This window comes from Dunckerocampus dactyliophorus, chromosome 13 (genome assembly GCF_027744805.1).
Source record: "Dunckerocampus dactyliophorus isolate RoL2022-P2 chromosome 13, RoL_Ddac_1.1, whole genome shotgun sequence".
NCBI classification, from domain to species: domain Eukaryota; kingdom Metazoa; phylum Chordata; class Actinopteri; order Syngnathiformes; family Syngnathidae; genus Dunckerocampus; species Dunckerocampus dactyliophorus.
Genome location: NC_072831.1, coordinates 23,916,374 through 23,930,953, shown reverse-complemented (window position 1 = coordinate 23,930,953; position 14,580 = coordinate 23,916,374). Strand labels below are relative to the sequence as shown.

The 14,580-nt window shown below is 39.3% G+C and overlaps 1 protein-coding gene across 4 annotated transcripts in view; it reads left to right on the top strand.

Annotated features, from left to right (window-relative positions):
* cnksr1 (connector enhancer of kinase suppressor of Ras 1) overlaps positions 1 to 14,580 on the top strand; it is a 72,335-nt gene that overhangs the window by 20,327 nt on the left and 37,428 nt on the right. For 2 of the 4 annotated variants that reach the window (XR_008573526.1, XM_054797459.1), the window contains exons 8-20: positions 1,360 to 1,425; positions 3,121 to 3,249; positions 3,511 to 3,638; positions 5,832 to 5,971; positions 6,134 to 6,306; positions 6,387 to 6,420; positions 6,497 to 6,672; positions 9,135 to 9,208; positions 9,322 to 9,393; positions 10,667 to 10,737; positions 10,941 to 11,002; positions 11,074 to 11,167; positions 11,265 to 11,446. Coding sequence is in view for 3 of the 4 variants with exons in the window: in XM_054797459.1 (XP_054653434.1) it covers positions 1,360 to 1,425; positions 3,121 to 3,249; positions 3,511 to 3,638; positions 5,832 to 5,971; positions 6,134 to 6,306; positions 6,387 to 6,420; positions 6,497 to 6,672; positions 9,135 to 9,208; positions 9,322 to 9,393; positions 10,667 to 10,737; positions 10,941 to 11,002; positions 11,074 to 11,167; positions 11,265 to 11,446 (1,401 nt within the window). In the remaining variant the exon portion in view is untranslated. Of the gene's footprint in view, positions 1 to 1,359; positions 1,426 to 3,120; positions 3,250 to 3,510; positions 3,639 to 5,831; positions 5,972 to 6,133; positions 6,307 to 6,386; positions 6,421 to 6,496; positions 6,673 to 9,134; positions 9,209 to 9,321; positions 9,394 to 10,666; positions 10,738 to 10,940; positions 11,003 to 11,073; positions 11,168 to 11,264; positions 11,447 to 12,671; positions 13,931 to 14,580 lie in introns of those variants that run through there. The other 2 variants (XM_054797456.1, XM_054797457.1) reach the window with 2 other exon arrangements.

Here is a 14,580-nt window from a genome sequence, read left to right as displayed (position 1 = left end):
ACAAATTAAATACATCATGTAAAAAATGATTATCAGAATTAAATGAATATGAAACCAATTCTCTCCATAATAAAAAAAAAAAAATTATATGAACATAAATCCAATTAAATACGCAATTTTAAAAATAATTGTAAAAATGAAATGAATATAAAGCCGAATAAATGCATAATTTAAAAAAAAATTACAATGAAATGAATGTGTAAGATTGTATTTAAGAATTATTTTAAAAAAAATACTTTTTATGCTAGTCCAAATGGCCATCTGTATCTGCATTTTATTACATGAAACCGTTGTTGGGAGTAGTTTGTGCCAAAATTAAATTAATATCCAAACAATTAAATACATAATTTAAAAAATATTATCATGATAAAATGAATATAAAGCCAATTAAATACAGTACAAAATAAAAATGTATGTATCCCAATTAAATCTATATAAAGCCAATCAAATACAGTACATAACTAAAAATGTTGTATCCCAATTAAATCTTTATGGAGCCAATTAAATATAGTACTTAATTTCAAAACATCAACATGAAATCAATATGAAGCCAATTAAATACATACCGAAATGTACAAAATGATGATCCAAATGAATTTAGTCGATTATATTACTTTTTAATTGACCTAAATTTAATTAGTTTCATATTTATTTAATTTTGTCACAAACCCTCCATGTCGTTGACAGGAAAATAAAATTGCTTCAATTTGATTTCTAGATTTTTAGTTTTTAGAGAGTTTTCATCAACAAGTACACTGCATGGTTTTTAAAATCAGGTCTTATTTGTTACGAGTGGACTTCATTGACTTCATTCTTTTGAAAAGAAAAACAAAGAAAGCCTTGTGCTGCAAATATTTGGGTTTTATAAATATCTTACTCAGGGCTGCATGTGCCAAACTCAACCTTACGTTGAATTTTCCACTCTTGTACAGTATCTGAAACTTTTTTTTAACTGTGGTTCCGTCCTCATTTGACATACCAAATTGCTGTAACATACCCGTTTGCTATTTTCGGTTGATCACACAAAAACAAAGCATTTGTTTTTCAGACCAAGCCATAGATAAACGAGCCTGTAAACAAAACAGGGCAGTGATTAAGGGGTGGATGAGTGATTATTAGCTGGTGTGAGAACAGCAACAAGAATGCAGCCTTAAAAAGTATCTGAATTGATTTGACTGAAGCTAATCTGTGAGGCACTGTATTGTGATATCGTCATATTTCTTTATTTTTACAGCGATAGATGAATCAAGTGACTCACCACTAGTCACGTTGTAGAACAGCATGATTTATGTTGGCTTCCTGTGCAGTACAACGGTGTCACCTCTGGTTTCATCCTTATGTCTAATCCTTGTTTCTTAGCCATCAAGCGATGTCGCAAAGATCCTGGCCGGGGATGAAGTGATCAAAGTCAACAACCAGATAGTGGTGAGCCTTTTTGCCTAATTTTATTCCAGGAAAGTAGAAATAATCTGTTTCCATCATCCAGCTTTCACTCACTGAGTCTCCTACAGTCTCGGGGTGGGTTGTGTACAAAAGCAAATAGCTTCTCAATTTTTTGTGATTCATTCAAAAAAATATTGGCTTACAACAACTGTGGCTGTGGACAATCTTCTGATGTAGTTTTTATGAACTCCGTCTTATGTGGTCAGCATTCAGAAGCTTGATTTACTGCTGCGTGTGCTTTCAAATGTTAGTTCACAATAAGCTCATCAGCGACATTAATGCTGGCCGAGACGTTTGCTCCTTACTGGTATTACAAGACTGGTTCTGTTTGCTGCTGTGTTGTGTTAATATACGAGGGGTGTATGAAAAATTTTAAGCATCGCGTTGATGCATGGTCAAACCTACGATTTTCTGAAAGTTCAACCTTTTGTAAGTATTCCTGCCAAATTTTAAGATTCGAACATGCTTCTTATATTTTTTGCAGATTTTTGAATAAGCAAGGGTCAAGGATTCAGTGAAAAACGGAGAAAACAGAAATTCGTGCAGTGGCTCAGTGTACTCAGTGGCTGCCATGGCAACAATTCACAATTGTGGATTCAAACTTGTTCCCCATCCACCTTATTTGCCAGTCCTGCCCCCTCACTCCGACTTCCATCTTTTCCCCCAATGAAAAAAGCCTTGGCTGGTCGCCATTTTGCCTGTGATGATGATGTCATAGCTGCATAGCTGCACACCGGGATAAAGGCGCTTCAGCGCCGTTGGAGCAAGTCTTCAGCCCTTGAGGGGGACTATGTTGAAAATGAAATGATCAAAAATCCCTTATCCCTTTTAGTTTTTCTGATGCTTAAAACTTTCCATACACCTCACATGATTATTAATAAATGACCATGTGGTCAAAGACAGCTACGTTTTCCTTTTCACTTTCTCATGCACTCCAAATCATTGTTGAGGGTTGATGGAAGAACAGAAGAACATATGAAGGACATATAAAAAGGTTATAAAATGATTAAATACATTCATTGAATGAAACAGCAATAAAAATAACACAACCTCTTACTTTTATCCCTGTGGTTGTCTTACTGTACATTCTTAAAATATTATCCCAGGCTAGTCTGGAAGGATAACCGCCTCCGCGAGCATTCACTACAATTCAATCATCTTTATCCTCATTGAAGGTCTCGAACGGTTGTTGCCCACATTGGTGGGCGCTTCTCCTCTCTGAGCTTTTTGTGTACGTTCATTTTCACTTCCATGGTGAAGTCTTTCCTTTTCTTTGGCGCACCGCCCCTTGGGAGACATGTTATTTTTCCTCAGCATTATCGCTGTAACTAGTTCTCGAGCGAGCCACGTGTTTACGGAGCAAAGTAAGGTTTTTAATTAACTTATGAGAGACATGTCATATGGAACGTCATAATCCGAGGACCACCTGTACTTACAAAATGACTTAGCGACTAACTTAGCCTCTGAACTACTCCGCCTGCTAGCTGCTATATGTATAAAACGAACCTTTCCACCGTAAATATAGCTGTACTACAACAACTATTCCAATTAGGAGACTTTGTAGTAGATTGACTAATTAAATATGAAACAAAAAGCCAAAGAAAAAGCAAAGACGACAGCTTATTGATGCATCTTTGGAGTCACAAGTACGAATAACTTAGTTTGTTGGTGTCCTAGGTGGGCTGGAGCAGGGCTAACCTTGTGAAGAAACTACGGGAGAATCCCAGCGGGGTCACTTTGGTCCTGAAGAAGTCTTCTGGGTCACTGACCCGCCGAGATCCAGTCCGACGGATCCCCACTGCGCAGGTCATTCAAGGATTCATCCTGTCAAATCACTGGGTTCTGTTGCAAATACCAAAATCTAGTTGATGCCGTAGGGTGAGAAAACACAGAAAGGCACTTCAGTCAGCTGCGTGCCCTGAAAAGACTCTGGGAGGCAGGCTGGGCACGTGTTGTGATCTCATCTTGGAAATAGCATAATGAAGGAATGAATGGATGGATGGAGACCTCAAAAGGCTGTCCTAAAACATCCATAGATGCCTCACATGTCCATGTCTTTTGGAATAGGAGGAGGACGACGACGACAAAGAAGACAGTTTGGAGGAGGAAGAAGAAGAAGAAGAGGGGGAAGAGGACAATCCCAGGCACTCCATATTTGAGCGAGTAGCAGCTTCTGTCAGGTCCCTATCTTTCAGGTCAGATCTTATGTCTTTGCTGCTTTGAATGTCCTTGAAATGCATAAATATGATCATCATCAACCTTCTTAACACAGGTTCCTATCAGTTGTATCAGGTTAATCACCATGTTCAAGAACTAACTAAATGAATAAATAAGACTTGCTAGCGTCATAGCTAGCTGGCTAACTCCAGTCAAGGGACTAAGAAACTACACCATTTAGTTTTAATAGACTAAAGCAAACTTACTTACATTTAACTTGCATTTAACTTGTTGTACCATGTCGGGAAGTTCATAAATTAAATAACCTTGTTATAATATGGGGTGACCAAACGTCCTGTTTTCCCAGGACATGTCCTGTTTTTACATCCTGTCCTGTGCTGTTTTCTTCAGGAAGTGATGAAAATGTCCTGGTTTTCATTCTCTTTTACTGGGCCAGCATTAGGGCACTCTGTAATCCCTGAGAGGCTGCCGTGTGGGCAGCTTTTTTAAATAGCGTTGCCAAAAAGCCGCAAAAAGCCAAAGAAAAATCAATATGAGTTAGTCCTCGCCGCTTGCTGAATTGCAGTCTTGTGAAATTGGGGACATCATATTCAACGGCGATTCAAATTTCCAAGTTCTTGTGACTTTAGAGGGTGCATTTTTCGAAACTTTCCGAAACTTAACAAGCAGGTTCCTGTGACACTCAATGTTTTTGGAAACATTTTCGTGTGAGTTTTTGGATGTTCTTTTGTGAATTTGTGTCTTTTGCTATAGATAGTTTATTTTTAATATACCTGCAGCTGTTTTCCATACATAAAGAGGAGGAATATGTTAAATGTATTGAAGTTATAAGGCCTCTTAGAGTAAACTTTGATTTTGCCGGCCCTAATGTCCTCGTTTTCTGTAATTAAAATATGGTCACCCTATCATAATAACTACGTAGCAGACTAGCTACTAACTAACTAGTAATTATTGTACTTAATTCACCAATTACTTTTGGACTAACTAGGTTTGCTTGCTCCTACCTGTAAAGTGAAATTGCATGCAATAAAGAAGGTATACTAGCAATGTAGGTGATTGACTAGCTAGCTAACTAGTTAACAACCTAACTAACAACCAACTGATATTGTTAATGAACTAATTACTTAACTGAATACGCTTTGTCGCTACCAGTTGTACCATCTAGGTAGTTAACTAACTGTCTAAGTGATATAGATGACGAACAAATCACCGGTAACAAACTCACTAACTACGCTTTCTAGCTACTAGTTATAGTAACTAGGTAGATAACTACTAATTGATATTGATAATGAACCAATGACCTATAACTGACTGACTAATTGTGCTTTCAGGCTGGTAGTTGTACTAACTAGCTAGCTAGCTAGGTAACTAACACACTAACTAACCAACTAACAACACAACTAACCAACAATATACAACTGACTAACTATGCTTGCTAGCCACTAAACGTATAAAACAAAATGTCAGGCATAGCTTTCCTACTACAAAATCATCTCTAGAGTTAGGAATTTAACTAGAACTAATTCATCTTTGTTACGTTGGTAGTAAGGGGCAATAGCATGTAGTTTTACCTAATTAACTGAAGCTAAGTCACCATTGTTGAGGAACTGCAACACTGCATAGTCAAACCAATTTCCTACCTGAATGACAATCTGTACTCTCTAGCTAGTAGACATACGCTACTAGACAAAGAAAACTATTTCAGTCTTGTTTTAACTAGCTAACGTAGGTTAGGTAGCCGACCCTTCCTTCCTAACGGTTGAATGCTAGTAGACGAAGTAACTCTGCTAGCTACCCTCTAGATGTATGCTGCGTGATATACAGCACGGACCCTCCTACCAACACTTTGACCTCACTAATCTGCCAGGTCCCGGTAGGTTTTTGCCGTAAGGGTGTGAATGCTGTAAATTCCACTCTGTAAACCCACGGTCCACCACTGATGGGAAGAAATGAGTAGACTGATAAATGGAGGAGGGAGGTTACGATACATGTAGATTCCAACAAGTAGGGAAAAGAAATGGGTTGGAAAGGAGGAAAGGGAGTGATTTAGGAGGTTTGAGGAGACGGTGCGAGGTGATGGAGAACAGATGGTGTTAGATAAATGAATGGAGTAGGTGGGAATGAACAATCCTTTTGGCCTGGAACACAAAAACCTCTGAGGAAAATAGGCTAACTTTACTGGTAAACAAAGCAGTTTCTTCATTTCCCAGGAGAGCCGTTCAAGGTCCAGAAGTGACTGAGGAGCCTATAGGACAGGAGGAGTCTGAGCTGTCTGCAGACAAGGAGCTTGAAGGTGGGCTCACGCCATATCAAGACCAACAAGAAGATTCATCGCTACTATCAGCCTCAGGTAAGACACCAGGAACCCTTCAGTTGCTGCACACTAAGTTCTCAAGTTGTCCTTTCTTATATTTGATTCCAATGGAGTCCTTCAGATGTCCTCCAATAGGCCACAAAAAAATCCAAACAATCTAGAAAGAAAATCCATTTTCCTCGCTTTGATGTATTTTAGGCGAGTTTTATAGTTTGGCTGGTTCAAGACTTTCGCCAGGGCTCACCAGAAGAGCTCGTACGCCGTCGCCCAGAAGCATTTCACCCTACGGATTCTTTGGAAATTCTTCATCTCTCGACATCCGCCAAGACCGAGCAAGTGTCTGTTCCTGTCCTGAAATGGTGGGCCACACGGTGAGACAAAAATGTTAACGAAGAACGTTAGCCAGTCGATGTTCAGACGCTAACTCACGAGTTTCTGGTCTCTCTCTCAGGGAAATAAGGACACAAAGAAGAGTTCTACGAAAGGTGCGTCCTGACAGGATGCAACAGTTTCTTTCTGATATTTTAGACCACTCTAACTGATGGTTCCGTCTTGTTTCAGGGATGTCGACAGCCCTCAGTCGACGTCGCGTGTCCTGCCGCGAGCTGGTACTCCCTGACTGCGATGGCTGGCTGTGGAAGAAGAGACGGGAGAGTAGCGTCTTCATCGCCCAGAAGTGGCAACGCTTCTGGTTCGTCCTCAAGGGGCCGTGCCTTTACTGGTACACCAGCCAACAGGTGGGTATCAACAATGTCAAATTCTACCAACAGTTTTGGGAAGACAGCATTTTTTTTCCCCATAGAAAGTAGCTTAAAAATCTTTTATTCTGGGGGATCGAAAGATTTCTACATGCAAATCAACAGGTAGCACCAAACGACTGCCCTCCAAGCAAGTCAGTATTTTTTCAAATTAATTTTGTCTTTGGGTTTGTCCAATATTTGGGGTAGATTCAGGTCAATACGGTAGAGAGTGTGTGTTGAGCTTTTTTTTGTTTTGTGGCTTTTGTGGACAGCCTCAGTACTTTATTTACTTGGCCTGTAGCTAACTTACTCTAAATTTACTAGCTATCTAGCTGAGGAACTACATTTCTTTGTCGTTAGCAAACCTTCTTTACTGATGACCAACTAAGGGACCGTACTTCGTAGCTACTAGATCAGGGGTTCTCAAATGGTCTCAACCTGGGACCCATGTTTTCCAATGATCATTAAGTCACAACCCACTTTTATTTATTTTTTTTTTAAATGTATTTTCTGTTATTCTTACAATTTAAGTCATCGTAATGTTTCTATTTATTTAGTTCTTCAATATTTATTTTATGTTTTTTATACATGTATATGTTTTTTATATCGACATGCATACAAATAATGCCTGAATTAACATTTAATGATGACAAAATCAGATATTTCACTTATAACTGTGTAATGAACATACACCAAAGAGGAAGATGACGAAAATATTGCTACATTTCCTTCAAAATAACCTGCGACCCACCCAGAGTAGATCTGCAACCCACTTTTGTGTCCCGACCCACCAGCTGAGAGCCGAGGCGCTACAAATGTTGCACTCCTACCACAGCAACTACCATAATTAAGAGCCTATATCGTTGATTAACTAGCTAAATAACTAACTAGTAGCTGTCCTACCAAGGAACTCAGTATGTAGCAGACTTGTCAACATGTACGTATTTTTTGTACACGGTATACTTTTTGACCCTTGAATACGCTTTGTAGGCTTCACCTCCAATCTCAATTTTGGCTAATGTACGATTATCCCATTCGCAATGAAATGAATATGCACAGATGAACAATTTAGGGGTATTTCTCGGGACAATGGAACTGAAAATACACAACTAGAATGAGTGGGGAAAAAAATCACATTTAATTTTCCTAAAAAAAGGAGAATTAAAAAAAAAAGTTTTTCTTGCAAGCTTCATAAATATTTATCCTCTATACAGAATCAAATCAATTCAAATCTTATGCAAACAAAACAAACATTGCAGTGTCAAAATAGAAAACAATGACTCTCTTGTACAAAAAAACCTCACATTTTGGTTTTAAATCAACAGGCACGTGAAAAGTTTCGTGCCTTCTCTTAAGAAAATGAACTTAGCATATTTCCTCGATGTAAACCTAACACCTGACTTACAAGCGAGTACGTTTTTGATGCATTCTCGAATTCCGATCCCGCGATGCTTGTAAACAACAACGACATGACTCTCGGTAAATGCAGATTTTTCTTCGCTTGATTTATTGTTGTAAGTCAGTGTGAATACAGTTGGATTACATTGTCGTTGCCAAATCTCGATGAAGCCGTGAATTTCAACCGGTCTTCCAAATACAGCTACTGAATTGTAAACAAGGCAGAATTACCAAATTTAATTGTCTTTCGACACAAAGTTGGGCAACCTGGACGGGCGCGGACCGAAATAACCAACACGGCAGTTTTACGTCGATTAGAAGCGCTAAATGACGATTTTGGTTATTTTTCAATGACTCGCCCAGCCTGACTTCAATTGGTTGACTTGTAGTACATTATTTCCCGTGTGTATACGACTGCGCAAATGCCTTCTCCGATTTCAGATCAACATTTGCAATAAAAATGCCTGATGTTACACATCGATTAGTTCCATCTGCAACAACGCTCCCCTTCTCTTTTTAATTGCCATCGTTCACTCGCTGTGAAGGAAGCTCACAAGCAAAATAGTTGATAAGAGTTGGGGTTGCTCGCAGAGTATTTGTCATGTCACACTCTCAACCCCGATGAAGAGCTATAAAAGCAGGGGGGTCTAAATTGCGGATTTTGTGGGAAAAACACATTGTAGAAATAAAACTAAGGCCCAACGAAACAGCAAAAAGGGGAAAAATAGAGTAAAAGTAATCACATATCGAGAAAAATCCGATGGAGCTTTATCTAACTAAATCTTGATAGCCACCTTCCTTCCTTCCTTCCTTCCTTCCTCACTTACTAGTTGTCCAGTCTGAACAATTACCATAAATGCTTCAGTTAACACCTCTATTGAGTTAACACCAGCAAATAAATGCAGGGGTCTCTAATTAGCCCCGGATGAAAAAAACCATGGGCATTAGTACAAGCGTCATGAGCGGTTGGCATCCAGCAGCTTTATCTACCTCTGCATGCACTTGAAACTTTTCGACTGTTGTATAGACTTCATCCACTTCCTTTGCATGTTTTTCTTCAGGAGGAGAAGGCAGAGGGTTTGGTCAACATCAGCAGTTACAAGATAGCGGGCGCTGGCGAGCACAAGAGGAAATAGTAAGCACCAACGTGTTTTTATTCATGTTTAATACTTTGTGTGATTCAGTCAGTCTTAACGTTTTCTTACAACTTTTTAAAAAATCTTTTTTTGTTTTTGTACCTCCGCCAAGTGTGTTCAACATGTGCCACGAACATTTTCGCAACTTCTTCTTTGCCGCCGACCACGTCAGCGACATGAGCAAGTAAGAGCAACCAATAATGAATTGATCTCCGATGACAATAAAGTCACTGACTCTTAAACAAGGGTGTCCAAGGTGTGGCCCGGGGGGCATTTTCAGCCTGCGGCATTTTTTTTTTTTTTAATTGGTCCAAGGCACATTCTAAAAGTACAATTAAACAAGAAAACAACAGCAAAAATAGGAAGATCAACCGTCATTTTACGGGAATAAAGTCTATAAGTGAGGAAAAACATGTCATTTACAAGCATATAGTTGAACTATTCAGACAAAGATGTATTTTTCTGCAGTCGTGATATTATGAGAAAAAAACAAAAGGAATGAAGTTGCACATTTTAAATTAGGTTGGGGAAAAATTCTATTAGCAGAATAAAGTTATAACATTACGAGAAAAAAGTTGTCATCTTATGCCAGGGGTGTCCAAACTATTTCCACTGAGGGCCGCATACTGAAAAATCAACCCAAACAAAATATTTCATATAATGTAGATATATATTTACACATATAAAATATATTCATTCATTTTATCAGTGATATTAATATTATTATTATTTGAACTGTTTCTCCTTACATTACTTTTTGACTGTTTTTATTTATTTATTTTTTTTAATCAACATTCTATATTCTACGTTTTTTTCTCATATATGACTTATTCTCGTAATACTTTGACTTTATTATCATAACATTATAGCATTTACCCAACCTAATTTGCCTACATTTCAACTTAATTCTTTGTTTGGTTTGTTTCTTATATTACAACTTTTTTCCTATAATATTTCAACTTCATGCAGTTTTTTTCTGTTAATATCATGACTTTACTACCTTAATGTTTTGTCTGTATTCTTGTAAAATTACTGCTTTTTTTTCCATTTTTGCTGTTGGTTTTTACATGTTATTGTTTAATCGTATTTTTAGAATGTGCCGAGGGCCAGTAAAAAAGCAGTCGCAGGCCGTTAATGGCCCCCCGGGCCGCACTGAGGACACCCCTGTCTTATGCTGAAAAAAAGTTGTCATTTTACATGAAAAACGTCGTCATATTCTGAGGGAAAAAAACTATTACAGAAAAAACAGTACGTGGCCCTCGGTGAAAAAAATGTGGACACCCCTGCTCTAAAATGTATGAAGTATTTACTGTATTTAAAGGACTTAAGTCAAACCTTAACAGATGTTGGTCTACACTGCCCCCTGCTGTTCATTTCACATATGACGCCTTACATTAATAATACAGTAAACTCCCACCATTAATGGCAACTTTAAATCAACATGTTGTTGTTTTTAGGTGGATTAACGCTCTTATCACAGCCATACAGAAGCACGAGAAGCTTAGCCCAGGTCCAGAGAGTGAAGAAGGTACTCACACATAAAAAAAAAACAATTAATGGTGGATTATTCTATTAAAAGCTCTTCCACCAGGTTCATATATGTCATTATTATCCATTACTTCCCACAGCTTACTTGCTATGATCTGTAAGGAAACACATTCTGCATTATAGCCTTATGAGGTATATCTTTGCCTATAAAATGTCATTGATTGTGCACATGTTTTGTCACAGAGTGTTACAGCGAGACTGAATCGGAGACTGAGAGCTCCCCGTCACCCCGGAGAAGAAATAAGGTCGGTGTAATTTCAATGTAAACACAGGATTTTGTGACAAAAAAGTCTGAATATTTGATAAAATGTGACAGAAAGTGCAGTCTAGCACTCTGCCTCGCCGCAAGCGCAACAAGACCAACAAGGTGCCACTGTCAAGTCCTGCAACAGGGGGCAGCAAAGGGACAGGTACGAAGCCATAATATTATCTTTTATGAACTTTCGGTGCTGACAGAACCCTAAAAAACTGTCCAAACTAAATCTACGAGCCTTTCTGTGTGAAAAGCAGTGCCAGAAGACGAGATGGGCAAGATGTTGAACAACATAAAGGAAGGAGGAGTCTCTCTGATGGGCCACGAGCAGCCGTTGACACACGACCACTTCAGGAGGTCGTTCATTCGCCGCAACAAGAACCCCGTCATCAACGAGAAAGCTCACACTCTCCGGGCGCTGCAGAGCACCCTAAAGGTAAGCAGGAAGAACCCTCCACTTTGAACTCTCTCTTCTGTCTCGGGTTTATTTCGACCATCCAACACACAGAAGTCGCACATGTGTTCAAATCATGATTTAATTTGACAAAAACAAATATGCAGTGTGGAATTTAATTATGGATTAATCACACCTTAAAGGCATAGTTCAGATTTTTGACATAAAGTTACCCTCTCACTTGGTCCCGCGAGTCCAGTTCTGGTCGGATTTTGGTGACAAGGAACGTAGTTCTGCTTAGTTGCTGGGGCCATTTAAGTAAGGAGTTTGGCTTCTCAAAACAAAATGCATTCGAATAAGTAAAATACATTTACATCCAGCAAGTGGAACGATATTCCATGTTACGGAAATCCGACCAGAACTGGACTCGCGGGACCAATTGGGGGGTAAGTCACTGTTGATGTAGTACACTGCTGATGGGGATGTCATACAACTTCATGTCAAAAAATCCGAACTATCCCTGTAAGAGTAATGAGGTAAAAATGGAGTGCACTACACTGCTGCAACCAGCAGAGGTGCTGTTGACCTACATCCACGTTATATATAGTAGTACTCCTCTGGGCAGCATTTTTTTCTACTCAATACAATAGGCTGGCTTGGAAACAGGAGTTCAGAACATTCAACGTGTAAAAATGCATTCTTAATTTTAAAAACATTTTAGAACAGATCTTTAAATTTTGTTTCATTTATAGTTTTGAGATAGATTTGAGATTCACCACCAAAATCACTTTTTGGTCCGTGAATTCAGGAGTTACAGCACCACCTGTTGCTGTGGCAGCGTACAAGCGCCAGTGTTGTGACATTTTTCGGACCCAAGAGGGAGGCAAAATAGCCTCCCCTACATATACAGATTCCACAAAATTGCCACATCACAGCTGGAACAGAAGATCATGTATCCTCTTTTGCCCTTTAAACAAAACTCGGCAAAAACTGTGTGCTCTTTCACACAACGACATGGCATCCTGAAATGATATAATACATCAACAGTGCGATACACAGCGCGTTGTGACATGTAATAGATGGGAGAAGTCTCGGATTTTAATCCTCACACCCAAGTCCCAGCATTGTGGAATTCCCATACACACAGGCAGTGTTACGGCTCAGGTACTATCTCCGAAGGCAAAATATTGCCGGATGGACTTCATCAAAAAAGCGGAAAAAAGCAGTGTGAACAGGGGCTAATGTAAAAACCTCCGTTGTTCTCCAGGCCAAAGAAGCAGAATTGCAACAGCTCAACAAAATTCTGGAAGGTTCCACCCTGACAGCCTCAAAGTACCGACAGTGGAAGGAGCAGAACGAGGAGCTCGTTCAAGAAATCGAGAGACTTGCCGCGCTCAGGGCCTCTAAAGTAGGAAACGACTCTCCTGTGCAGGACACGCCTGCAGATGAGGTTGCCTTGGAAACGGTTGGCAAGGAAACAACCAGCGCAGAGACAAAAGGCGCGTACAGACTGAGCCTCAGCGACGGAGAGCAGCTGGTTGACGGCGAGCCCTCTGATGTTCTCCTGGATGTCTCCCAGGGTTCTCTGGCGGCGGTGGAGAGCAGTCCCATGTTGGAGCTCTCACTGGGCTCGCTGCAGGAGTCCATCAACAAACAGCTGAGCGAGATGAGGGAGAGCGGAGAGGCGTCCGAGACCTATTTCTACATTTAAAGACTTAAAATTAGACACGTCTTACTGCAGAGCTGCAGTATTTTCCCACCTTGTGACAGAAGGTTCAAATCCGTCATGTACCGCAAGCTTTATTGACATTTTACCTGTGAAATATTTGATGTAATTGTCCATAAGAAGCACATTTTAGACGTTAACTTGCCACAGCTCAAGTTTACGCATTGAACAAGTTGCCAATCGTCAGTATAACAACTCCAGCATGTATTTAATTTTCTTGGTAGAGCACAGTAGATCGTAGTAGAGGGAAAATATGCAAATAACGGACACACCGATTCTAAATGTGCAGGGTGCGGTTACATCATGTCTTGTCAAAGCATCTTCCTGCGAGAAACTGTAGAGTCAAACCACTTTCTAGTTGAGTTTCCATAAAAAAAACAAATTATTTAAACTTTTAAAGATTTCTTTTCTATAGAAAAGAAAAATGTGAATAGTTGGGGATCTACTGTAAAGGACATACCTTTCTATAATGTGATGTGTAAATACTTTGCATCCAGCATGTGCTTTGTTTATTGGTAGATGTACAAATTGTTAATATTTTTGCACAGAAAATGTACATTCAGAAATCACTTCTATGGTAGTGTTTGTTTCAAAAATTCATTTCATTTTATCCCTCAAAAAAAAATAGCATACCGTACTTGTTTATGAACCATACAGCAGTTATGACAGAAGATGGTCTTGCTGTTGTGGAGCACGGTTGAGTGTTGCTTGTGAAGTTATGAGATGTTTCTAAAACCGGACCTCCTCATTTCCACTGTAAGACTTACTGAATAATTAAAAAAACAAGCCTTATGATCACATTTGTCATTCTAGTTTCTCAAGGTTGTCAATCAGGATGTGTTTATTATTATTTGTAAATTGTAGAAAAAGTGGCCCACAAAGGGGGGAGTTGTAGGCAAAAACAATTTACTGAGTGGGTAAATAATGATTACAAATAGATTTTAGAATAACTGTTTGCACTGATGTCTTCATTGAATTATTGTTAAGTGCCTTAAAATAATACAGTATAGATATAACCGTTTAATCAATTAATCTAATAACTTTGGGAATGATTACAAGTAGTTTATCGAAATAATGCTTTATTAGATAATTAGCTGAGTATATGTGTAACCCGCCCTGTTTCGCACTGCCGCACCGGGGCTTGAACACACAACCTTCGTAATGGGAGGCGAGAGCGCTGACCACACGGCCAAAAGCCCAGACTGTCGACCACGTGTTCAGCGCAGCTCTTAAGGCAGAGGGAGTGAGGTTTACAGGTTCACAGGCTGGCAGCCGTTACATATGAGCATCTGTTTAAGTGTGTCAAAGGTTAAACAGAAACAGCTTGCACCAGCCAGATATGGTCCAGAATGTAGTCGCCCTACTTCGTCAAGGAATCAGGGAGAAAGTAAACGTTGGAGAGACTGACGCCAATGGTCTGAGCAAAACAAGTATAAAACGGCAGATGGGA